This window comes from Otolemur garnettii, unplaced genomic scaffold (genome assembly GCF_000181295.1).
Source record: "Otolemur garnettii isolate 467f Iridium unplaced genomic scaffold, OtoGar3 scaffold00005, whole genome shotgun sequence".
Lineage (NCBI taxonomy): Eukaryota > Metazoa > Chordata > Mammalia > Primates > Galagidae > Otolemur > Otolemur garnettii.
In genome coordinates this window covers 22,106,494-22,132,115 of record NW_003852400.1, presented here as the reverse complement: position 1 = coordinate 22,132,115, position 25,622 = coordinate 22,106,494, and the positions used below count along the sequence as shown (strand labels likewise).

The following is a 25,622-nucleotide window of genomic DNA, read 5'->3' as shown; positions in this document are numbered from 1 at the left end:
AAGATTAAGTAAGGGCAGAAGAAGAGAGAAAAGGAAAGAACACACATTTCTGTCCGAGAAATATTCCTCAATTAATGGGAATATATCAGTAGCACATAAATCCAGTGCTACAGAAATAATTAATGTTTTTAAATCTTTAAGCAAAACTAATAATAAACCATAACGCTTAAACTGCCTCGGTGGAAAGCTGATAATCCTCAGACGCTCCAATAAGAGGATTATTACAAACTTATCCCTACACATTAAGACTTTGAAAAAGCAAATTTAAATTGAATAAATGAATTAAAATTTAAACCAATCATTAATGGATCCAGCTTTGTAAAAAGAGAACACATATAGTTTAATTGATACTTTGCCAATAGAAAAATAAGCATCCACAGACGTTTATTTAATGTTTAAATTACTCCATATTTTCACATACGGTGAACAGAAAAAATATTTTACCCCACATAGTAAAAGCAAACAAGTGCAATCTTTCAAACATTAAAAATCATAATCAAATCTGTACAGATAAATAAATGTGTACTTCTAATAGTTAGCTTGTAAGAACAAAACAAAACAAACAAAAATATTTATTGCCCAAAGTCACTGGTTTACTTAAAACTCTACTCATGGTAATACATCTTAATCATAACAATTTACATGTTTACTACACTGCACAAGTTCAGACTGATAAATATTTTTTAAAAACAGGAGGGGGGAATACCAAAATGGCTATAAAGAGCTTTCCAAACATTGGAAATAATATACAAAAATTAATTATTGGGGAGAAAATATATTAAATGGATCCACAGGGCAATTGGTATTACACTGGTGTAGCTTGTGGAAGGGAAACGGGTGCATGTTTGGATTGGAAAGAAAATTTGGCCATTTCATAAAAAGAAGCAACGTAACACCAACAGTGACAAACCTCCTGCCATGGAACCCTAGAACTACTATGTAACACAAAGTATACAAAGATTTAGGCTTGTATACCCGAAAACCACAGTTAGGAAGAAAAATCATTTCAGGAACATTTAACATCAGAACATGAACACATATAAATTAAAGGCATACTGTTTATCATTCCATAACATTGCACATATGACAAGAAAACAACACTGCAGTCATTTTTGAGTAAGAAAGTTTTCAGTGAAATAGGAAGTTCCATGATGAATACAGGTGCAGTTTTATAAACACAAATTTAGTAATATCAAAACACTCAGTGGCCTCACTAAGCTAAATTAAATTATCTGTACTTTTTGCTGGAAAGGTAATCATTTCCCTGCTTTCATAGGTTAACTTAAAATCACTTATAAATGGAAATATAGATTCAGTAGAAAAAGAAATTTTCACATGCAATCCTATACAACGCATTCTGGTTCATCGATTCTTTTTAGTATTTCACATTGCTATATACATTTCCAGTATATACAATCATGCATGTTCAATAGATGTCACAGAACTGTCCTCTTGCCACACGTATTTATATTTACATATCTATTTATATCTCCACATAGATGTTTTTCTTCTTCAGGCAGACACAAAGTAAGCCAAAAGAGTTAAGTTTTAGGAACCTAATCTTTTGATTTATCTTGAATGGATGATAAGATGAGGAGTCCACAAAAAAATGCAGCTATACATGCCAACCTTTTCAAGAGAGATGAGTTATCTTTAGGAATAATAATGTGTGCCAGATCATTAGTGATCTGAGAGATTTCATGTGCCACACAAACAAATATGAAAGTGCTGACAATGATGTTGAGCATCGGGTTTCCAGGAATGAGCACCAAGATACCCCGTGTGTCTGCTGCCAGCCATATGTGATATTGGCAGATAAACAGCTAGGAGAAAAAAATATTTAAAGTTAGATGTGTGCAGAGGGTCCATAAATAAAATCATAGTTTTTCCTAATTTAAATATTTGATAGTGTAATAACAGTAGAAGGCTTTTCTGAAACCATCTGATTCACTATTGGCCTTGAAAGTCCCTTGCAGAGTATACTTTCTAGAATTCCTACTTCTATACAATTTCTCTTATCAGTGAGATTAAAAACACAGAACATTTATTCAAGGACTCAAAGAGAAACCTATTTTCCCTACTAAAAAAATTTAATAAATTTTACACGTTAAAATATACCTGTTATGATTATAATATAAATTCTACTGTTTTAAAACATTCTATTTCAAATAATAAAGCTCCGACGACTCAGAATATATTTTAAAATCCACTGTTTAAACTGATTTTGTAGATTATTTCTTATTATGTCTCTCATACAAAATGTAATGAGTTTAAGTTTTTTCCCATAATTTCCAATTGCAATAAGGGTAAATTTTATTACGGTAAACATTAATAAACTGAATTCCAGTAATACAATATTTAATTATGCAGATGAACCAACCACAAATCAAAATCCTCTCTGCTTGATTTCCCTTATATCTGGTCTAATATTTTTCTCTCCTGATCTCAGCATCTTGGTTATATCAAAGCTTAACACAACATAAATAATATTTTGACAGTCATCTGTATCTAGTCATTTTTAAATATGGCTTTTAAAACGCTCTAAAATACTTTGCTCTTATAATTCCATATATAACAGAGCTTTTGTTTAAAAAAAAAGGCTCTCAGATTTATAAATCCACACATACATACCCATACCCACATACGTGCACACACACATTTAACACTTGGTTGTGCAAGATAAAGCAAAATCTTATTGTACCAACCTCTAATGAAATTTTTCCAAACCAAGCAAAAAATGAACTGTAAACAGAACGCGCGTATCCAGGGATGTTCCGAATAAGGATGAAGGCTAAAATCTAAAGAGAATCCACGAAAGCAAATATTAATAATGCCCTTGTTGAAAAGCATTTTACATTAAGCTTTCCTTTGACTGGTACCTTTATTGTATTCATGTTCTTGAACTTGACACTTAACAGAATTTTCTTAAACAAAGTATTAGGAAGTTATTTTTGCCCTAGAGTCCACCCAGACTGGATTTCTTTATATATGGACTGCATACCTAAGCAGATTTTAGATAGTATACGGCCGAACAATTTTATTTAATGTATATTGGGAAAAACACAAATTTTCCTGATGCCTTTCTTTTGCGGAAAAAGTTGGTATCACATTTATGTAGTAGATGCTACTTCCTCCAAGAACTCTGCGCTGATATCAAGATTGACTAGGAAGACTTCTCATGTGTTTCCAAAGCAACTTATATTTAATCATTCTCACACTAATCACAATGACCTATGGTTACCTGCAACCAGAGGTGTCGTATCTCTGGAAAATGTTAATCTGATTTGAGTATCCCCCAGCCTCTGCCCACCTCTAACAGTCATTAGCACACACTTCTCTAGACTCTGGCTCTGTGAGTTCCCACAGCACTGGCATTCTTTATGTTCCCTGAATGTACCGTGCTCCCTTCTAATCCAGAGCCTAAGTTCTCGTTGCCCACTGTGCCTTCATCCCTCCATCCTCAGTTTAATTTTCTCAGGGAAATCATCCCTGAGCCCCAACCACTCCTATTTAATTCCAACTTGGTAATATGCCCTTATTATATTCTCTTATAGAATTATGTACTCCTACTTCTAATAATGCAGTTTTTATATGATTACTATCTATAACATATATAATCAATTTTATATGATTATTATCTATAACAGCCTAACATAGGCTCCATGAGGGTAAGAAATGTGTCTGATTTGGTTATCACTGCAACCCTTAGTGCAATGTCTAGCATACAGTATCAAATATTGTTAAGTGAATAAAAAATTGTTAAATGAATGAATGAATGAATGTTTATTGATCTGTATCTCTATTAGACTAAGCTTCTTGAGGGAAGGTGCTTTATCTTAACATTGAGCCTCTTACATCTAGCATGTTACTTAACACACAGTAGATAATAGCTATGATTAAAGAGATAAATTTGAATAAATAAGTGTTGAAAAAGCAAATATAAGTGGAATTAACATTTACTAAGTGCCCATCAGGTGACAAATACTAAGCTAGATCATTTCCATACATTTAATACAACCACCCTTTTTTTAAAAAAAATTAAATCATAATAATTAATCATCATAATTAATACTATCATGGGGTACAGTGTACTGTTTCTCTATACAATTTGAAGTACTTTCATCCAACTGGTTAACATAGCCTTCATGTCTTTTTCTTAGTTATTGTGGTAAGACATTTATATTCTACATGTAGAGAGATTCGCATGTACCCTTGTCAACCACCCTTTGAAAGAGAGTTTAATATTAATTCAGAGGAAGGACTTAGAGAGATTAAGTAACTTCTTCCATTTTCTGAAGTTTGCTCTTAAATCTCTTTGCCTCTAAAAACAATGGTCTTATCAAGAATTAAAAGTAAACATTTTGCTAAATTGTTACCTGTACCACAGAAACAGATGGATGGAGTTCATTGCACTCTGCTTTGTTTTTACAACTGCTAGCCCAGATGGAATAGGTCTAAAACAAAAAAAAATGTATGTAACAGTTCACAAAACGGTTAATTCTTAAAGAAGCCTAATTCTCACAATTTCTTTTTATAGTTCTCTTTATTTATAACCTTATACTTCATTATGGCATACAAAAAGCATCAGTAAAAAGTGCCCACAGGTTTGCGCAACTGTCCAGATGTCAGAAAGCAGAGAAAGAGGTGCGTAGGTCTGTGTTTTTCTGGAAATAGTGATGAGGAGGCAATGAAGGCTCTTTACATCAAATACCTTACATTTTATTTTTTCCAAATATATTATAACTTATAAAATTCTCATTTCATTGAGCTCTCAGTCATTCTTCATATTTAACTTATATATTTTTTCCTTTGAAATTTATGCCCAATTAGAAAAATAAGAGAAAAAAGAATTTGAAAAGTGAAGATTTATTCATAAAAATAAGACATCCTAAATCTTAAAGTTAATTTTATGTCATTTAGAATTTTGGAAAATTAGAAATTTTCAAATTTCAAAACTTACCAAAAAAGAAACTACTGAAATAAACAACAGAAAATTTGAAATTTTGTTTGGAAAAAGAGGTTCACCCTTTCCTTCAGAAAGTAATTGGCGTTTCTGTAAAGCCAGATAAATGAAAGCAAACAACATTCCATGGAAGACTACCTGAAAAATAAAGACAAAAACAATTGTTTTAAATAGTCACCTATCAAAATATAGTAAAAATATTGAATTGTTTAGGAATACACATAAAAGAAAGTAGGGTAACAGCTTAAAGGTTTGGTGTTTCTATGAAGGATTTAAACTTCAATAGTAAAACTTGAAGCAATGAAATAAAGCCAATGACTGTTAGAAATCATCCCCCAGAGACAAGCAAACACCTCTTGCAACAAGGTAAGATAAAGACAGTTCATTTGGGCAGGTCTCAATAGCAAGTAATAAAGATAATTTAAAAATAATAAAGAAACTCTCCTAAAGACATGATAAAATGTAAATGTACCCAACAAAGACAAACACATTTTGGTCAAATGCAACAAATAACAACAGCACCAATAACACTTTAAAAAGAAGCACATGCACGTAAGAATGGGGGGAGGGGAAAGGCAGACCAGAAAGCACATCAGCTTTTTTTTAAACAAAGACTTAATGTGAACCATCACTTTAATAGACTGAATGTTTGTGTCCACCCACAATTCATATGTTGAAACCTAATTCCCCAGTGTGATCATTTTGGAGGTAAGGCCTTTGGTGGGTGATTAGAGGTAGTGAGGCTGAGGCCTTCATGAATGGGATTAGCACCCTTTATAAAATAGACCCCTGAGAGCTCCCTTGCCACCTCTTCCTCAGGAGAACTCAGAGAGAAGGCAGCTGTCTATGAATCTGGCCTCACCAGACACCAAATCTGCTGGTGATGTAATCTCAGACTTGACAGTCTCCAGAAGTGTGATAAATAAATTTTTACTATTTATAAGCCACCCCATCTGTAGTATTCTATTACAGCAACCTAGACAGGCTAAGAAATCATACCATAAGTGACTGCATTACTGAGAAAGTTGCAAATTTAAAATTACTTGCTATGGAGATTTTAGCAAAGATTTTTATTCATATGCTTTTGAAATGCAATGCGGTACATTGGAAAGTATATGTGTGTAGATACTGGAAACCAAAAATGGCACAGAATAGGCACTAAAAACATTTGGCACGAGAAAAAGATGAGTCAAAGATGAAAGAAAAAGGGAAAAAATTGAAATAATTAACATCTATTTAATGTCTATTATTTCCAAATGCTGTGCTAGATGTTCTACATTTTCTTGATCAGTTAAATCTTGATCATCCTTTAAAATCAAGTTCATAAAATAATCCAAGACACTGCTCTTTCTTCTTTGCACTCTTCTACCACAAAATCCGTATTACATAGTTTAGCACCTCATTATTTTTTTTTAATTTTTTTTTTCTTTCTTCCTTTAGCGATTCTCTTGCCCTTTGCCTCCTAAGTAGCTGGGATTATAGGTGCCCATCACAATGCCTGGTTTTTTTTTTTTGTTTTTTTTTTTTTTGTAGAGTTGGGGTCTCACAGTGGCTCACTCCTGCTCATGCTAGTCTCCAACCTCTAAGCTCAGGAGATCTACCTGCCATGGCCTCCCACACTGTTGGGACTACAGGTGTGAGCCACCATGCCCAGCCTTTAGCACCCCATTATTAACAGTAATCTTGAATTTTAAACTAGATTCTTAAGGCTTAGCAGCCTGGAGGCATGTCTTCTTTCTAATATTGTGCATCTCATAACAAAACCAGTATGTAGGGCACATACTGGGGCTTAATAAATATTATTTTGCATGGCTGAAGCATATATGTCAGATTACCTATCAGTTAAAATTACAAGTCAGGCAAAGGCCACTTTATAGACATTTTTAACTAATATTTTTCTAGCTGATCTTCATATATATGCATACCCTTCCAATGCTACAAAGAAAAAAGGGTAGTGGTAGTAGTGGACTGCTTTGATTTACTACATCAACATGTTTCTTTATTCTAAAATTAAGTAAAGATAAATGAAAAAGATTCTGAACCATTTTCTAACAATATAACGACAAAATATCACAAAGTAAATACGTACATAACGGTCTAACCTCCATCTGAACCACCATTCATATACATTCCCTTTCAGTTCAAAACACTTGGACAATGGCCAAAGAGAAAAGATCTTTTCAAATGCACCCTGAAAAAAGGAATTCAGAAAATAAATTGTGATGACACAAGTCAATAATTGCTTTGCAATTCTATGATAAATTACAGGTTTTTTTAAAAAAAGTTAGGACTATGTATGCATCATTTACAGTTTTAAAATTGTCTTTATTTCATTTGTAAATATCACTTCATTTGAAATATATTTAACAATAAATTTATTTTACCAGTGGCTAAAAAAGATGATTTAAAACTCTGTCACTTATTTTTACTTCACATGAAAGGCTACTGAGAGTGCAAAATTAAAACCCCCCAAACCCAGTAATCAGAAAATTATTCTATTTAAGGTTTTTAACACAAAACACCTAATATTTACTAATCAAACAGAAAAATACAAAATACCTCAGGTAACATGGTATCGATACCCTAAAGAATGATTGTTAAGGTTAAAATATAGTTACCTTTCTCCAAATGTTCTTAATAATCTATAATTAACTACCTGAGTTAAATGACTCTTCTAAATTAGTCATTTTTCTCAACCAACCATACCCAAATGTCATTACTAGCCTCTGAAGCAAAGTTTACAATTTTACTCTGGTCAAATTATTGAATAACACTCTCTTATTAATCTGACAGCCTGGAAAATCTGGGAATGAAGGGACAAAAGTCTTGGGTACATTCCTGCACATTAATGAAGTCTTTCAGACAAGAGAACAAAAACCTCAATTTCCAGACTAAAGAACGATGACAAACTCAATTAAGGAAAGTTCCACCATGAGACCTTATGCCACATCATAAAAACATAACATCATGATTATAAAAAGGCTATTACAAACCAAAGACAAAATGTGGAATATATTATATATATATTTTGGGGGGAGTACAATGTGCTCGTTTTATATACAATTTGAAGTATTTTCATCAAACTCGTTATAAACTACAATACTCTCCATTGAACGAGAATTTAAAATGTACATATTAAAAATAGATTCTTTCAAAATTTATGTCCCAAAAGAGTTGCCATATAACATATATAGGTCACATATGCTGACACGAATATAGATATATAATAGGTATATATTATATAAAAATATCTCATTGATTATATATGTGGCATATTTCAGACATTATATAAGATGTATTTACCATTTAAAATTTAATTCTAATTCAAATTTATTTCTTAACATGATCAAAAAATAAATATTTATCAGGCAACCTAGTTTGTGAAAGATAGTGGGGCTGCAGTGGAGTGGGAATCTTTTTCTTTCTTGTGCCAGTGGTCAGCACTGACTGAAAGCTAGAGAAATGTTCCTAATCCCTATATTGAACCTCTGGTCAGCTTTCTTCTCTTTCCTTCAAAAGTACCCAAAGAGTGTTGGGAATTTTAATGAATAACTGTCCAGTAGTTATTGCTATTACTTGGCTAGTTCTTTATATATCTGTCTGTTACTTCTTTATTTTATTGATCTATTAAAAAAAAACTTTGAATGTTAGCAAGCAATAATAATGTTTTAAATGCTCTTAAGTATTAAAATAAGTATAAAAGCCTACAAAAATGCCTCCAACAGCTTTCTAGGATTATATGTATATACACACAACATGCCTATAGGGCATGTATGCCTGGCTGTTTCAGGCACAGTGTTAGAGGTGCAAGTAAACCACAGAATAAGTCACAACTATAGACATTCAAATTAAAAGGTTGTTATAAACTTCATGCTGCCCAAATAACACATCTGCCTGAAGGATTTAGTCAGCAGGCAGCTGACTGCTACTCTGCTAAAGTGAGAAAGTTTCAACCATCAGAACAGAGGGATCAAAAGTTAGAGCTAGGAAAATGACCAAATTTTATAAAATTAAACACACTACATACATACATATCCCTTTGCTCCCAAGCTGGTTTTACTAACTGCCAAAATTTTACTCTATGTAGTTATAGAAAAATCAAGTAATACTTTGATGCAATGAATAATGCACAAACTAAGTTGCACATTCTGTCAAGAGAATTTTGATCTCCACTTAGAGTAGTGTCTTATAAGAGGCATTCAAATAAACGTTTGATTGATCCAAGTCAAGTAAAATGGATCCTGAACAACTGCCAGAGGAAGAGCTTTAAATTGCTCTTACAACAAAAACAGTGGTAACAAAAGTAGATATATCTCAAAAGAACTACATGGAGTAGTCAACTATAGAGTGACACTTTTATTACAGTCATTAAAAAATGAAGCTTAAAAAAAAAAAAAACCTCAGTCTTCACACATACTTTAATAGACTTGAACTTTAAAGTAAATATCACAAAATATAAACGGAAAAGACTGTACAAACCTGAGAATATGCCAAAAAACATATGAATAACAGCAAAAAGGCTAGTTTCAACAGTAAGCCAAAATGCCAGAAACAATTTCCTAAGAGAGAAAATATTTAATTTACTAACACATATGAATTTGTATTAGAAAACATATTAAACATTTTCTATTTAATGTATTTATACCCTGAATAATTCTCAAAGCAATTTAAGGCTGCTTACAAGGATACACAAAATACATCTAGCCAGTATACATTATAAGTAGGGCAAAACAAAAATCAGGTGGAAGATTCTTGCTAAGAATGAGGCCATAGGGTATCACTGATACTTTAGATACTTGCTGTTCATCTACTATAAATACATTTTAAAATGCCTCCTGGATTCCATTCTACCTATTCATTAGTGAAAGTTACAACAAAATTTGGGACAATATGTTCAATGTAATTTTAACAAATACTTATGTTGAATATAAATTAGGTAATATTGCTTAAACTTTATTAAAGTTGCAAAGAGAGCGTTTAAGCTCCCTAATGAACTAGGATTTAACCATATGATATTTTTTAACATATACATATTTGAAATGTGTTCAAAGTTTATACATATTGACTGTTTATTAGATAATATGCTGGATTGGTATAAAGAAATTAAACTACAGAGGCTATCTAAATAAATTAAGGAATTTTAACAGAGATTGGATGGAGTTCAAGTCTTTCCTGAAAAAGTACTTGATGTTTCAAAACAGCCAATGAAAAAAAAATTTTATTTTTTTGCAGTTTTTGGCCGGGGCTGGGTTTGAACCCACCACCTCCAGCATATGGGGCCGGCACCCTACTCTGAGCCACAGGTGACGCCCCTGAAAAAATTTTTTGAAATATAATAGTTAGTTGAAAGAGTCAAGTTAAATACATTTTAAAAAGTAAATGATTTTTCAAAAAAAGGGAAAATTTTATTTTAATGATACGATCTTGAAGGTAAAAAATTAAGATAAATGACTGTGGCCTTACTTTGAACATTATCAGTAACTGACTATGTGAAATTTGTAAACAACAACCTTTTGGTTCCTTATACATAAAACAGGTTGACAGTAACAGCTTAAATGGTTGTCTAATAGACAAATTATGTTAAGGCTTTTAAACTTTGATCGACATTTAAACTTTAATTGTAAATGAATATTTACTCGTAATCTCTCTATATAAGAAATGAAATAAAGGGAGCTGCCAAAGTTGAAGCAGGATGTAGGGGCCTGGAGTCCTACTTGGCATTCCTTTTTCTCTTCTCGCTCCCTCTACTTCAGAGCCACCCCTCTACTGTGGCTCTGTACGAGACAGTTTGAAAACTGTGGCCTTAGGTATTATATAAAAAGGCTTTGAAAAATTGAAACTTAGAAAAGGGAAAATGCACACACATAAATGTAAGCTATTATTCTTTACTGTTACATTAATTGAACTATTAAGCTGTAATATTTAGAAAAACTTAAAAAACAAAATTTTAAAATGTCAAAACTGTACTATTTACATCTATTAATAAAAAAATAGCCTTTAGCAATTAAAAAGAAATCTAGTACACCAAAATAATAGATTTATTAACATTATTAAGAGTATATTTACCGTTTGCTTTTTTTTGGATTATTTGTGGCCATATTGCTAATGTAACATATATGGTCATGAACCATACTGTGACCAAAGGGACAAAGTAATAGAACTGATAAGGCCGATCCATTACTATACATAAGACCACCACCAGGAAATTGAGGCGAAATAAGACCTATTAAAAAGGAGAAGAAAATGGTTTTCATTCCAATTCCAGGTACACATGAACAGCAAAGACATTTTCTCTGCCAGAGTATAAACATTTAAGACTCAGAAATAACTATGGAAGTATATTTTACTTATACCTAAAATTACATTTGTTCTACAATCACTATAAAGAGGTGAATATAAAATACTTATGCATTGTTATATTAACTAAATCCCAGCAAAGCACTAGCCCAAGCTGTCCTCTTACTGCAATTGCCATCTTGTTAAATGCAGGAAAAAAGAATTGTAAACCTCTTTCCTAGAGCTATAGTATATAAACAGAGATTAGATTATTTCAAGAAAGGGGTGTCATTTCATCTCTTGTTTGATGTTGATTCACCCCATTTGGGATTAAATTGAGAGTTGTCATAGATACAAAATAATATTCCTCTAAGTGTCTTTGGGACCTTTTTAACAGTCATTTTAGGTATCAGTTTTGATGTCATTCAAAGAACACAGAATTTGGGCTGATTTGTATTAGTTTTATTCTATTCACTGATTTTATGTAACCTTGGGCAAATCATTTAACCTCTCTGAGCCTTAGTTTTCTCATCTGTAAACACAGGGATAACAACTTAGGGTTGTGATGGAGGGTAAATAAAATAATGTTTAGAAACTACTTAACAGAAGAGAAATTTAATAAATACTAATCCTCTTCTCTGAGAAAACATACCATCATATAATAATTCCAGATTACTAGGTATACTTCTACAAAACTGAAGTGAATCAGCAAGCTGTCTTTTTTAAACCAGTGCTTTCATTATATATTTATTTAAATTACATTTCCCATCACTAATTACATTGTTTATTGCAAATTACTAAATATAGAACATAGAAATAATACAATTTTAAAGTGCTATTTCATAAATTCAAATTATTCATGGTCTTATAATGACCATATTTATTTCTGCTCAATAGTTAGGTGCAAAAGTATGTTGACTTGAAAGAAAATTAAAATAACTGAATACATTCCCACCTGACATACTCTATGGATTCCAAAGTCTCCTTTGATCCAAAAATACGAGAAATGCCCATACCCTGTCTGAAACAGATAAGCAGCAACCAGAACTCGAATGTGCATGTATACAGGCAAGAACTGTTGACAGAAATAAACAGGGAAAATAAACGTTGGCATCAACTGTACTATATACTACTATAATTCATTTTGGATCACCAAAACGAGTACATTTAACAAAGATAATAAGTCACTGTTGTCATTTGGCATTAGTTCAATGAAAAGTTTATCCTCAAAAGTTAGGCACTATAGCAGGGATTACAAAAATGTAGATTTTGGAATCAGACAGACTTAGGTGCAAATTCTGGTTCTGCCATTTTTCAGCTATGTGACTTTAAATTTTGCAGTCTGCAAAATGAGACTATCACCTCCTTCTTTAAAGGGTTCTTATGAGGAATGAATGGGATAAATGTGAAGTACTTGGTATATTAACTTGCACCCAGTTAGAATTCAATATATGATAGTTAAAATCATTAATCACTATATATCCTGAATATAAAATTACTCTGGGCTTTATATTTTCATGATGAAAAACAAAATAAACAAAAATCGCACATTTTTGACCCCTTCAAATATATAGACTTTAGACCTATAAGTGGTCAAATGACTACTCGTAATATTATTACGAAAAATACATATTTTCAAAAACATGCAAACACAATCTAGGAATATTATTTCCTTCCCATGTTTATTTTATGAAATAATTTTGGTTTATATTCCTACATCACAATCTTCATCATGCCCAATTCCTGCAATCATAATCATAGCTTTATCATGGTTTTCCAGAGCATCACATCTTCACTTCTGCCTAAACTGAATGAAATGCAACATGGCATATGCTAGGAGTCTCTAGAAATGTTATCTCATTCACAGCTTTAGAACACTGTCATTCTGTCTATCCACCACACACTGGACCTTAGGGGTCTATTCTTGATCTCCACAATATAACCAGCACGCTTTTAAAAAATAATCTTTAAAAGGCTTGTTCAATGACATCCAATCCTCGCAATTATAAGGCCATTCTTTCTAGAGTAACTACTAGATCTATATAACATTTCTTTGGCTTCTATTAATATTTTATGGACCTGTGTGATCACTCCTGCAATTATCCAGCATTAATATTGTTTATGGCCATTTTAGACGTATCTTCCTCAAGTGATGCTTTGTAAGACAAAATAATTAAGTGGACACATTAAGTAGATATATAAGGGCTTGAACACCCTTGATTATATCTGTTTCCTTTTGGGGGAAGAGTATTTTTTCTGGAGGAAAAAAAAAACTCGGAACCTATAATAGATCATAAATTCTTCTACCTAGCCTTCACTCTAAGCAAAATGATTGATTTGCTGTCTCCTAAACTGGTTCTTCTTGAGTTTCCTGGTCAACTCACTTTGTTTACCTCTTAATTCTGCCTTGGAATACGTTTCCCCTAAATACATTTTGCTTATTCAACTTCTATTTTCCTTCAGAACCTGGTTAAAAATTCTAATCTTTGCTATCTGATGAATATCATTGCACCTTCTGGAGTTCCTATAGCTCCGATAATGCAAATGCAGAATTTTATTTATTGCCCTTCCTTATTAGCTACTTTTAAATGTCTTATCTCCTTATTAAATATCAGAAATTTTCAATGATACATTAGAATCACAAAGATGAAGGTAGGAAAAGTAGTACTGAATAACTTTAAAACTTTAAAGTTATTAAACCTAATCCAAACCTATGCCTTTATCTCATTCTTGAATGCACTCTAAAATATCCCTTTCCTAGACTTGCCTAAGTAACTTTTAATAGCATAAAACATATAAACTCCCAAGGCAATTCATTCCACTTATAAGTGGTTATTAATTACTATAAAGTTCCTTTTCATGAAAAGTTGAAATCTGTATGTAAAAGCTACTAACTTCAGCCCTCTGGAGTAGTAGCTTTGTCCTGTCCAACAGAACTAAAATATGAGCCATATAAATAATTTTTTGATATGGCTACCAGAACATTTAAAAAGTTAAAAGAAACAAATGAAACTACTATCAATATATATATTTTGTTTAACACAGTGTATCCAAAATATTATTTCAACATGTAATGAGATATTTCCCATTGTTTCTTTCTACAAAGTTTTTGAACTTAGTATGAATTGATCATAATTGTATTTAATCTGGTACATACTTCACAGTTCCAGCACATCTCAATTCTGACTAGCTACAAAGTGCTCAACAGCCACATGTAACTAGTAGGTATTGTAGTAGAGAGTCTAGCTTTAAGGCTGTATGTCCAAGCTAAGTCACTCTTACATCTGATAGCTCTACAAGTATTTGAAAACAGATGTCAAATTTAGGTTAACTATTCCCGATTACTTTAATCACTCTCCATAAAATATACTTTCAAATCACTGTTAAGACCGGATCTGGGACTGCAAAGTTGGTGTTGGTTATTATATTTAAGCAGTAAATACTATTCATTTAAATAAAATTAAATACCATCATGACAATTTTCCAAGTTCCTGCCAATATTGGCCTATTACAAATTTCATGTAATATTTCCCCCATACTTTTATGTTTTTTTTTTAGAGACAGTGTCTCACTTTGTCACCTTCAGTAGAGTGCTGTGGCATCACAGCTCACAGAAACCTCCAGCTTTTGGGCTTAGGTGATTCTCTTGCCTCAGCCTCCCGTATAGCTAGGACTACAGGCGCCCACCACAACGCCCAGCTATTTTTATGTTGCAGTTTGACTGGGGCCGGGTTTGAACCCACCATCCTCAGCATATGGGGCCGGCACCCTACTCACTGAGCTTCAGGCGCCACCCCTATACTTTTATCTTAAGATGTTTTCAACCAACAGAAAAGTTGTAAGAATAGTACACTGGGCACCTAGATGCCATGCAGAATCACGTAAAGGATGCTGCAGACCATGTGATGGCACACCTAAATATTTCTCCACATCCCTCCTAGGAAGAAAGGATACTTTCTTACATGACCACATTATAATAGCATACGTAAGACACATTCATAGTCACTGAATATAATAGTATTTCATATACAATCCATATTCAAATTTATTCAATTATACCAGTAATACCCTTTATGGTTTCAAAAGAAAATTTTTTGCTGTAGGAGCCTTAAATCAAGGATCATACATTGCATAGAGTAGTGTTGCCTCTTTCACCTCCTTTAAGTCAAACTGTTTCTGTTTTTCATGAGTCAAGTTTTACTCACGGCAAAATTTTAGTATTAAAAATATATTTGGAATTCCCACTTCATTACCGTTAATAGCTAGGCTGACTACTGGTTCTATTTTTTTTTCTTATCCCCCAAATTTTCACTCATGACCCTTCACTGAAGTCTCTTTATAAAAGTTACTTACAAATTCTCAAAGGGGGAAAAAAAAACAGAATGGAACACAAAAATCACCTACTGCATATACCTAACTTGCTGCTTTCTTCATGTAAAGTTCAAGGCATTTTATCTCAATTTGTTAAGAATTTTATTTTAAAAGAATGTTCATACTAAGGATGACAATCTGCCAGACCATCTGGATTATTTTAATAATTCTCTAGAATTTTTTAAATAGTTTTCTCTTTTAGCATAAAAACATGGCACAACTGAAGCTTGACATATTTTACTCAAAATAAAAAACATTAAGTTTAGGTAATTAACATAATTGTGGCAGTAAAAATTTTTCATAAGGGTAATCCCTCAAATATACAAGAATCAAGTCCCCAAATATGCTATCACCTATGTTAATAATGCTTTGCCACTGTAGATATAGGCCATTTTTAACCACGAAATCGTGGTTAAAAGAATAGGCACATGTTAATTAATCATTATAGTCATCTCTTAATGAAAAGTATGCTCTTCCAGAACAGAGATGTTTTTTAAAAACTGTAATTTAGAACGTATTGGGTTGTAGTCTAAGATATATTAGAATGTTAGGTTGGTAAATGATTATAATAGAACACCAAATTGCCTTCATCCTTTTACGATCTAAACACTTTCTGGAGTCACTGAATTGAAGAACTCAATCTGCCATTAATTCTTTCTGCCTAATTTTTTTTTTACAGTAGTATCACATTTTAATATGTCACCAATTAATTATGTCTCTAAATGATATTTTCTTAAGTCCCCTCCTTCCCCCAAATTAACCCAGTCTTTATTCACATGGCAGAAATATTTCTAGATTCAATATTCATCTCTATTTACTTCTGAGATAAGCACTGGATTTAGCCTACAAATTCTGAGCTGGGTTCATAAACCTTGTCTTGCTGTCTCTATCCTTCCTTTTACTGTCTCGATTCTTCTATAGCTATTCAGATTCACTAGCTTCCCTTCAGCTGCAGTGCCACAGGAATTTTACTGTTGCCACAAATGTAGTATCACAGCCATGTAACTGCAGCAAAAATTACACTTCATCCCTCTGCCTTCTGTCCTTCAATCAACCATAAAATCACCAACAATTTTTGAAAATAATAAAGAGACAATGAAGAATAACATTGTTTTCAAATTGTTGGAGATACTTGCAAAACCCCAGTAACAATATTATTCACCTCCTTATTTGCTGCTATGGAATTTTCAAAATACTCCTTTCTGGGCAACACTCTCCCCTCTTACCTCAACTTATTAAATATTATTTACAGATATGTGCTTTACATAGGCAAATAAAGCAATAAAGCCCACTTCAGTAGCTCCCAAATTATGAATGACTTTCTTAAAACTTTAACATATTGTATAGAAGTCAGATTGTATCTTAACTATAAAAATCTACATGAAAAGTAGTTGTTAGCCTCACCCCTAAAAGCTTGTTTTAACTGTGATATAGCGGTAATGCTACAACTCAAAATAAATACATTTTTCCTAACCCTGATGGAGCAAAGAAGGCCACAGTATTTTAATACACTGAAGGAGAAGAAAAAAACTATTTTGTCTACATACAAAAGATACTGGGTGATCAAAGGAAGGGTACAGTAGTACTTAGGAAGTATGGTATACTCATGGTCTAGGAGGGTAGTGCATCTTTATCCGGATTCTCTGAACACTGAGGCAAGAGAGTTCTAAGTTTTTTAACTTTAAAAATGTAAAGATAGTGGATCAAACTTCATAGAAGTGAAGAATATAAAAATACAATTTGATTTCTTTTGATAGTAACTTGCTTATCTAAATCCTTTGTAATTGTCACCTATAACGTTTCTTGATAACTTTAAATTTCCTGCTCAATAAGATGACAAGAAATAACTCTTTTAGATATCAGATATTCCCATCATTATAATTAAGAGAAAGTAAATACAAATCAAGTATTTCCTTGTCTCTTTTTTTTTGAGACACAGTCTCAAGCTGTCCCCTGGGTAGAGTGCTGTGCCATCATAGCTCACAACAACCACCAACTTCTGGGCTCGAGCAAGTCTCCTGCCTCTGCCTCCCAAGTAGCTGGGACCACAGGAGCTCACCACAAGGCCTGGCTATTTTTTTTGGTTGCAGCCACCATTGTTGTGTGGCGGGCCAGGGCTGGATTCGAACCCGCCAGCTCAGGTATATGTGGCTGGTGCCTTAGCCACTTGCGCCACAGGCGCTGAGCCTATTTCCTTGTCTCTTAAAAATTATTTTTGCTATTAAAATTATACTTCTTAAAGAGTTAAGAGAAGAATGTGAAGACAGGACATCAAGTGCAAAATAAGAAGGGTCTCTAATGGGTAGAGAAGCAAAAACACACAAAAAACCCATTAAAATGACATTTCCTATACTTTCTGAATGTAAAATACTTACTGTACTTGCTCCAGAGATGTGATAAATCAAAATTACTAGTTGCATCCAGCCTTTCCATTCATCTGTTTGTTCTCTATTTAATACTTTAGTCTGTGTAAAGGAATCAGAATCTGTTTTAAAATTCACCATAAATTATTTAGACAGTCTATATTAAGTATGCTAAAATTTTTCTTACAAAATATAAGGGTAATGCTCTTTTCAAAAGAATCTTGGAGGGGCAGTTAAAAGTTGTCATTTTATTTTCTGATAAAAGAGATCATAAAACTATATTAATTATAATATGAATTTAAAAAGTAAATATAAACTAAAGGAGATTTTGAATATTTAAGTTGATTCTTTTGGTTTTATATTAAAATGACATTTAAACTACAATAGATGTGAATATTTATAAACCTAAAAACGGCATTCTGTAATTTTCTTTAGAATTTCTGAGTTAAAAAAAGACCTTATAGTTCTTTCAGACTTTGTCGGAAAAAGCTCTATTATAGTTTAGTTTATTTCCCTTTGTAATTCTTACTAGATATGAAGAACTGATTAATAATCGTTAAAGGAGAGGTATTTTTTGACAATAGAACTTACTAATTCAAATGAATCATGCCTTGTAAAGATGTAAGACAAATACTCTGAGATGTTACACAAATATTCTTTTCTTAGCATTCTTAGCAATGACAGACTATTGAAAAATAGGAAATTCTAAAATAGAAAATTCAAAAATAGGAAATTCAAAATGCTACTGAGTAGTCCACATCATTATGTAAGTTCTAATTTGTGTGGATATATGTCTGACTGAGAAATATATAAACATATCTTCATACAGACTAGTGTTTGTTAATATGTATAATTATATGTTTTTAATTTATTAAAGATGATAGCATCTTGTGATTAAAGACCACTGTAAAATCAGGAGCCTCCACTTTCTCCATTCCCAAGCAGGCAAGATAACACTAAGTCATGGTATCTTTTTCACAATCATATTTCCCACCTTTTCAACAATTTACATGCAACTCTGAACTTCTTCCAAACTGTTCTGAAAAACTACAGTTAAGTGAGGTGTAACTACAATATTCCCTCATCCTCCTCTTTAAATATGTTTGTCTATTCTAGCATGATAGATGACATTTTATTTAATGTAACGATTGTAATGATAAAAGAAGGATAATATGAGCTAAGAAGAAAATGACTCTTACCTCCTTAGTATTTTCATTGTAAAATACTCCCAAAACCAAGATGTAGATAATTGGAATAAAGAAAGATGAATGCGTATAAAACTTGTTTTCCTTCATAAACAGATTTGCACGATCACACATATAGAAATAAGCCATAATCAGACCAAGTTTGCAGAAAGACTGTAAAAGTACTTCTAATGGAGACACAGGGATAGTGATAATATTTTTCTTTTCCTCTCCACTTTCCAAATCAGTACATGACTTATTCTTCCGATGAGCATTACGATGAATTATATAAAAAATTAAATATCCAATAATAGATAAGGTGAAAAAGCAAGCAGCTAGCTTCTGTATGAGAGTAAGAGGAGGCCGAGGTTGACAACAGGAACCATCTACAGGCTTCAAAATCTTATTGCAATATACGTTCATAAGAATCATTGCACTCTGTGAACAAATCAAGTTATTTGGTTATTATCTTGTCAGTGATGTATTTTACATTAGATTTTCTCCTGTGAATACTGCTGAGTTTTCAGCACTGAAACCAAACTGCTTTTTCATACTTTTTGCCCCCACTTCCCAAACACTCATTCAAATGATGGTGTTCCTTCAATCTTTCAACAGCTAGTTCAGGGTGTTTCAAACTTCCGGGACTATGATCCATAATAAAAAACTCATTTTATAACATGACCCAGGATACATTACAGGAAACAATACTTACCCTTACTACTTGGAATGCACTCTGAGATTGTTCTATTCTATTCTTTTTTTAAAAAAAATACTGATTTCATGGCTGCTAATGAGTCTTGACCTTTGATTAAAAAAATACTGACAGATATCAAGGACCAAAGAATTTTAACTAACAAACTTTCAAAACAGAACATACAGAGACTCTACTATTTAGATGTGATAAAAGAATGTAATAATATCATCAGTGAAAAATTATTAATTCTTAGCAAACAATATTTATAGTACACCTTTCATTTGGTCTATAGTTTATAGACCACTTAGGATTCTACAGTTTTAAGATTTCTAATGTTAACTACAATACAGAAGCTTCAACATGCTTTGATTATAATGAAATTATTCTAGGAAAGCTGTCAAGATTCTATCCAGTTAAAGTTTCAGTCAGTTTCTAATTTCATAAACACTTTGTAGTTCAGGTGTTTGTGGAACTCTAGATGATAATATTATTTAAGCCTAAATATTTAAAGTACTCAAACGTTTAGTAACCCCATCCTTTTAGCCCTGAGACTTCAGGAGGTTCTACACTAACACGCTTACAGATACTAACTTACAAATTCCACTGCAAGGTTCTTAATCAGCTTTTAGGGGAAGTCTACAAAGCCTCTTTAAGTACACAGAGAACTGTGTGTACAAGCAAACACACACATTTTCTGCACAGAGGAACAGAACCATGGCTTATTATCATATACTCAAAGAGTTTGTGCGATCTTCAAAAAAGGTTAAGACCATTGCTTCATAGGATTTAAAAGAACACGAAATAATTTGTTCTACTATGTGTGAAAATTTATAGTTATGCAGTTCTCCTTCACAGTTGATCCAAATCTCTTTCCATCAGTCAACCTGAATTTGTTCAACACCTACTTTGTACAGTGAATCACGTTTAGGGTATAGATTATAGGAAACAATAAAAATTATTCTATATGTTAAAAAATGCACTTGTCATTGAAGAGTTCTTTATTAATCTTGACAGCTTAAAGTTTGAAGTTAAGGACAACATAAAGCAGTTTTCAAACATGCGCACGCTAAGAGCGTGTGAGACAAGGTATTGTAACAGTGATTAGTACTCAATAAATGAAGTTTCATTTCATCCTTTCCATAACATCTTCCTCTCTTAGAGTACACTAAAACTCCTACTTGTATGTTCAGCTAGATGAGAGAAAGCAAAACTATTTCTGGATGTACCTTTAGAGGGAACAACTACAAGTAATTAAAACTGCAATAAAGTAAATTACCAAAGTTATAATGACTTATGCCTGTAACCAATTGATATTATAGTTCCCATCTACTGACAAATACAAGATTCCTTACAGTTTCTCTGCTTGATTCAGGAAGATGTAAGCCATCCAAAGATTCCATGATAGTTTCTTGAGCAATTAATTTGGAAACACTGAACATCTTAACATTCGATTTAGAATTTCTGGTGCTACTATTCAAAATACTGACTGCAGCTTCGTTGTAGGCATCTATCTTCTCATTAGTGATCATCTTCCTATTTTCACTTAACAGATCTTCATAAACAGGATCTACATGTGAAACACATTTTTAAAAACACATTAGAAATCCCTATTGGTAAAAGCTGTGAACATGGAGCTATTTAATCGACATTTCATATTTTGTTTCTAAAATGTATATACTGGGTACCTAATAATTCATTTGTACATAAAGCTAGCTAAGATAAATAGATTTCCTACCTTATATTAAGTTTTTGAGTCAACCAGTAAACTCCCTCAAATTTAAAGAATTTTTTTTTTTTTTCAGTTTTTGGCAGGGGCTGGGTTTGAATCTGCCACCTCCGGTATATGGGGCTGGCGCCCTACTCCTTTGAGCCACAGGGGTCACCCAAATTTAAAGAATTTTTGTTCCTTCTCTATGTACATAGCTTTAGGGAAACATTTTTATGTTCTAGCATCTCCTACGAGTTTAAAATGTTGGAATACTGGGTTATACTGGATAATAAGGAATTAAAACTGGACTACGGAATGTTGCCTAATTAAGAGTAGCAGCCCATTTTTTTTTTCTTTTCTGCTGTCACTACTTAATTCTGTAAACTCTGTTCATACAATTAGGAGTCAATATTATTTAGGATCAAGGTCTGTCTACTCTCTTATCACTTACTACAAATAATTTATAATATATTTAAATTTTTCTCATTTTAGTAAGAGAAAGGTTAACAATGAGTCTTTGAATAGAACAAGGATATAGAACAGATCATCACAACCTTTTCATATTCTTTTTATTGTGACATTCAACTTGAAAAGAATCATAAGAGTTTCTGACGTACACCTTGAATTGTGAAAATACCCAGGTCATTTCATATTGTGCTGGGTATTAAATAATGGACATTCAATAAATTCCTGAAATGAGTTAACCTAATGTCTATTTTCTCTTAAAGAATTTCATTACCAAGTATAAGCTATTAAATAGATGGCATGAATTTAAACATTCACACAATATTTCAATATTCACACAATATTCTGTCAATTTAAAAGTATATTTACTTCCAATATTTCTAATATTATGAAACAGATTTACTAATACTTCTTCTCCATATTTACTTATCACAATAAATATTCTTTGTAAGAAATAAAAAACCAGAGGTAAAGATCTCATTTGCCTTTAGGACTTATCTCTTTGTTATATTCTACAACCATTTTGCCTGTTGAGGATCCTTGGAGAATATTTTTTATTTACTTATTTTTTACTTATTGTATTTATTAGTCTGTTCCTTACACTTAAAAAAGGAAAGCAAATAACTCCAGTTTATTCTCATCTTGTAAACCTTATTTCAAAAGTTATTCTCATAAAGCAATAACTTTGCATCTTGAAACAGGAGATAATAAAAACCTGTGCCTCAAAATATATACAATATGACATTTTCATTATTTATTCCTTACCTTGTAAGACCCAATAAACATCACTAGTCTTTGCCAATTTTTCTAAAAGTGGTGCTATGGAGGTAATGTTCATTTTGTATTGCGAAAGTGCTTCATTGCTACCATTGTGAATCTTGATGGACCACTAATAACAAGGGAAATTAATCATTAATTCAGTATTTTTCACAGAAAAATTAAAGTATATAACTTACTTATTATGATAGGGTTACTATTTTAAGATAATTCCCTAATTTATTCAATCTTAGAATAAAATTCAGTAAAATCATTTCATGAAACATATAAAGGCAATTAGAAAAAAAGCTGTCATAAAATTAGACTTATAATGTATGACAATTAAGAAGAATACAGTTTTAGGTATAAAATAATACTGATATGTAACACCAAATTTCCTAAGTTCATTCAGGGCTTTTTAAAAAATTCAGTCTGATTATAATAGAAATAAGAATTAAAAGGTAAGTACAATCAAGAATTCTATTTGACATAAGTTGACTTTTTCTTAGCATATCCTTAAGTGTGAAACAAAAATTATGATGTAAGAATACAGTTAATAACTTGCCGTGGCAGCTCCTGCTACAATCACATGGGGCTTTGCAATGGAATCCTAAAGGAAGAAAAAGCTTCAGTATAGTATTATATTCAGTTCAGGGAATTAATACAAGCTAAATTATTTAATTTTTTTCCTTAAAATTTAAGTTCTTCCTTCTAAATGCATTTACAAAAAAACCTATTACTGAAATGTAACATAACCTAGTATTAATCTGAACACTAAATTACTTAAGGTAAAGCTCTAGTGTATTGTGTTAGTAAATTAAAAGGTACTTATGGAAGCCTATAGGGCACACAGTATGTTAAATAAAATACAAGGTCAGTGCCCTAAAGAAATATAACCTTTAGGGAAGCTCAATTCAATGTGTATTTAACAAAATAAACTGATAATCATTAAAGACCACACGTAGGGGCAGGGGGTAGAAATCCCTAGAAATTTTCACCAAATGCAACATTATAGTAATCTCTCCTTATCCGTGACTTCACTTTCTGCTATTTCAGTTACCCACAGTCAACTCCAGTCCAAAAGTATTAAAAGGAAAATTCCAGAAATAAACAATTCATAACTTTTTAAGTGTGTGTCATTCTGAGTAACATGATAAAATTTCATACCATCCTCCATTGTCCTACCCGGGATAGGTATCGTCCCTCTGTCCAGAGTACCATGTTGTATTTACTACCTACCCATTGTCCCTTAGTTGTCATCTTGGTTATCAGATCGACTATTAGACTAATGCAATGCTTGTTTTCAAATAACCCTTATTTTATTTAATAATGGCCTCAAAGTACAAGAAGTGTTACTGGCATACTGTTAATTGTTCTATTTTATTACTATTAATGTCTTATTGTGATTAATTTACAAACTTTAATATACGTATGTTGGTATAGAAAAAAACACAGTATATATAGAGGATTGGTAAGATCCTTGGTTTCAGGTATCTACTGGGGGTAGGGGGGTCTTACAATGTATTTACCATGGATAAGAGGGAGATTACTGTATACTGTGTAAAGTGTACAGCTATACTATATTATTAGTATATAATTATACTAATTAGTATTAATTATAGTACATATTATACTATCTATAATTTTAGTATATAATACGACATATAGTAATGTTATCTATATAATTATAGTATATACTATGTGTGGTGCTAAGTGTGTATATATATATATATAGTATAACATAATACATATATAGTACTTAGAAACTTACCAAGTACTTTCTCTTAAATTATCTCATTTTAACATAGATGCTTGCCACTTTATGAATTTGGCAGAAAGATACTGTGCATATCTTATAAAACATGGATACAGATTCAGAACACCTCTGGGGGTATTGCTGAGGCCTTGTAGGTACAGAGTCAGAACTGAAGTCTTTTGACTTCTGAGTTCAGGGCTCTTTCTATCACATCAAAAACCTGATATTATAATAATGTACACAGAAACACTTAAAAATAACCAGTAATACAATAAGAAAAAATGTGATCCACATACAAAAATTAAAATATCTGTTATTATGATAAAGGTAACATGTGCTCAGTACAGAATACTAGGGAATAATCATAAAATGAACTCATTTCCTTCAGAGATACACCCACTCACTCTTAGTCCAGCATGCTTCTTTTTACACTGTTAGAAAATTTTTTAGTGAAAAAAAAAAAAATTTTTTTTAATTTCCTCATCCCTAGTTGGCTCCCTCTTTAGTGTGTGTGTGTGTGTGTGTGTGCGAGACAGGGTCTCTCTCTGTCATCTGGGCCAGTACGCAGTGGCATGATTATAGCTCAATGCAACCTCAACCCCCTGGCTTCAAGCAATCCTCCTGCCTTGGCTTTCTCAGTAGCTGGGACTCCAAGTGTGCACCACCCTGCCCAGCTATCTTCCTCATTCTTCACCGTGGCTACCCCAAGCCTTGTATTTGTCACACAGTTCTTCCTGTCCTCTTTCTCCTCAGTATAAAGTCTAATTTTCAAACTTCATAGAGAAAATAAAATTCATGCAACACATGTGCTCTTAACTTCTTTCCCCCATCCTTACAACTTCTTCTTATACTCACTCAGTCTATCTTTCCTTGACAGGATAGTAAAAATATGTCCCTAATCCTTACTCTGTGCCTAGATTCCGTCCCTTTTCACTTCTGGAGTTATAATCCATGAATTATCTCCTCCAACTCCCATAGTATCAATCTCATCCTCCTCTTCCACTTCTCTTCCATCTCTCAACCTGAATTATCTTTTTTTTTTTTTTTTATTGAATGGTAACTGTGTACATTGATGCACTTTGGGGG

General features: G+C 32.4%; 1 protein-coding gene across 1 annotated transcript in view; it reads right to left on the bottom strand.

The window, feature by feature from the left end:
* Nucleotides 1-322: 322 nt before the first annotated feature.
* CASD1 (CAS1 domain containing 1) overlaps nt 323-25,622 on the bottom strand; it is a 40,014-nt gene continuing 14,714 nt past the window's right edge. The window contains 14 exon segments of the mRNA XM_012811453.2: nt 323-1,604; nt 1,607-1,823; nt 2,706-2,798; nt 4,377-4,454; nt 4,961-5,101; nt 7,053-7,154; nt 9,443-9,522; nt 11,030-11,186; nt 12,195-12,314; nt 17,986-18,075; nt 19,173-19,595; nt 21,204-21,418; nt 22,790-22,913; nt 23,346-23,390. Of these exon segments, the coding sequence (XP_012666907.2) occupies nt 1,570-1,604; nt 1,607-1,823; nt 2,706-2,798; nt 4,377-4,454; nt 4,961-5,101; nt 7,053-7,154; nt 9,443-9,522; nt 11,030-11,186; nt 12,195-12,314; nt 17,986-18,075; nt 19,173-19,595; nt 21,204-21,418; nt 22,790-22,913; nt 23,346-23,390 (1,920 nt within the window). The 3' untranslated portion in view covers nt 323-1,569.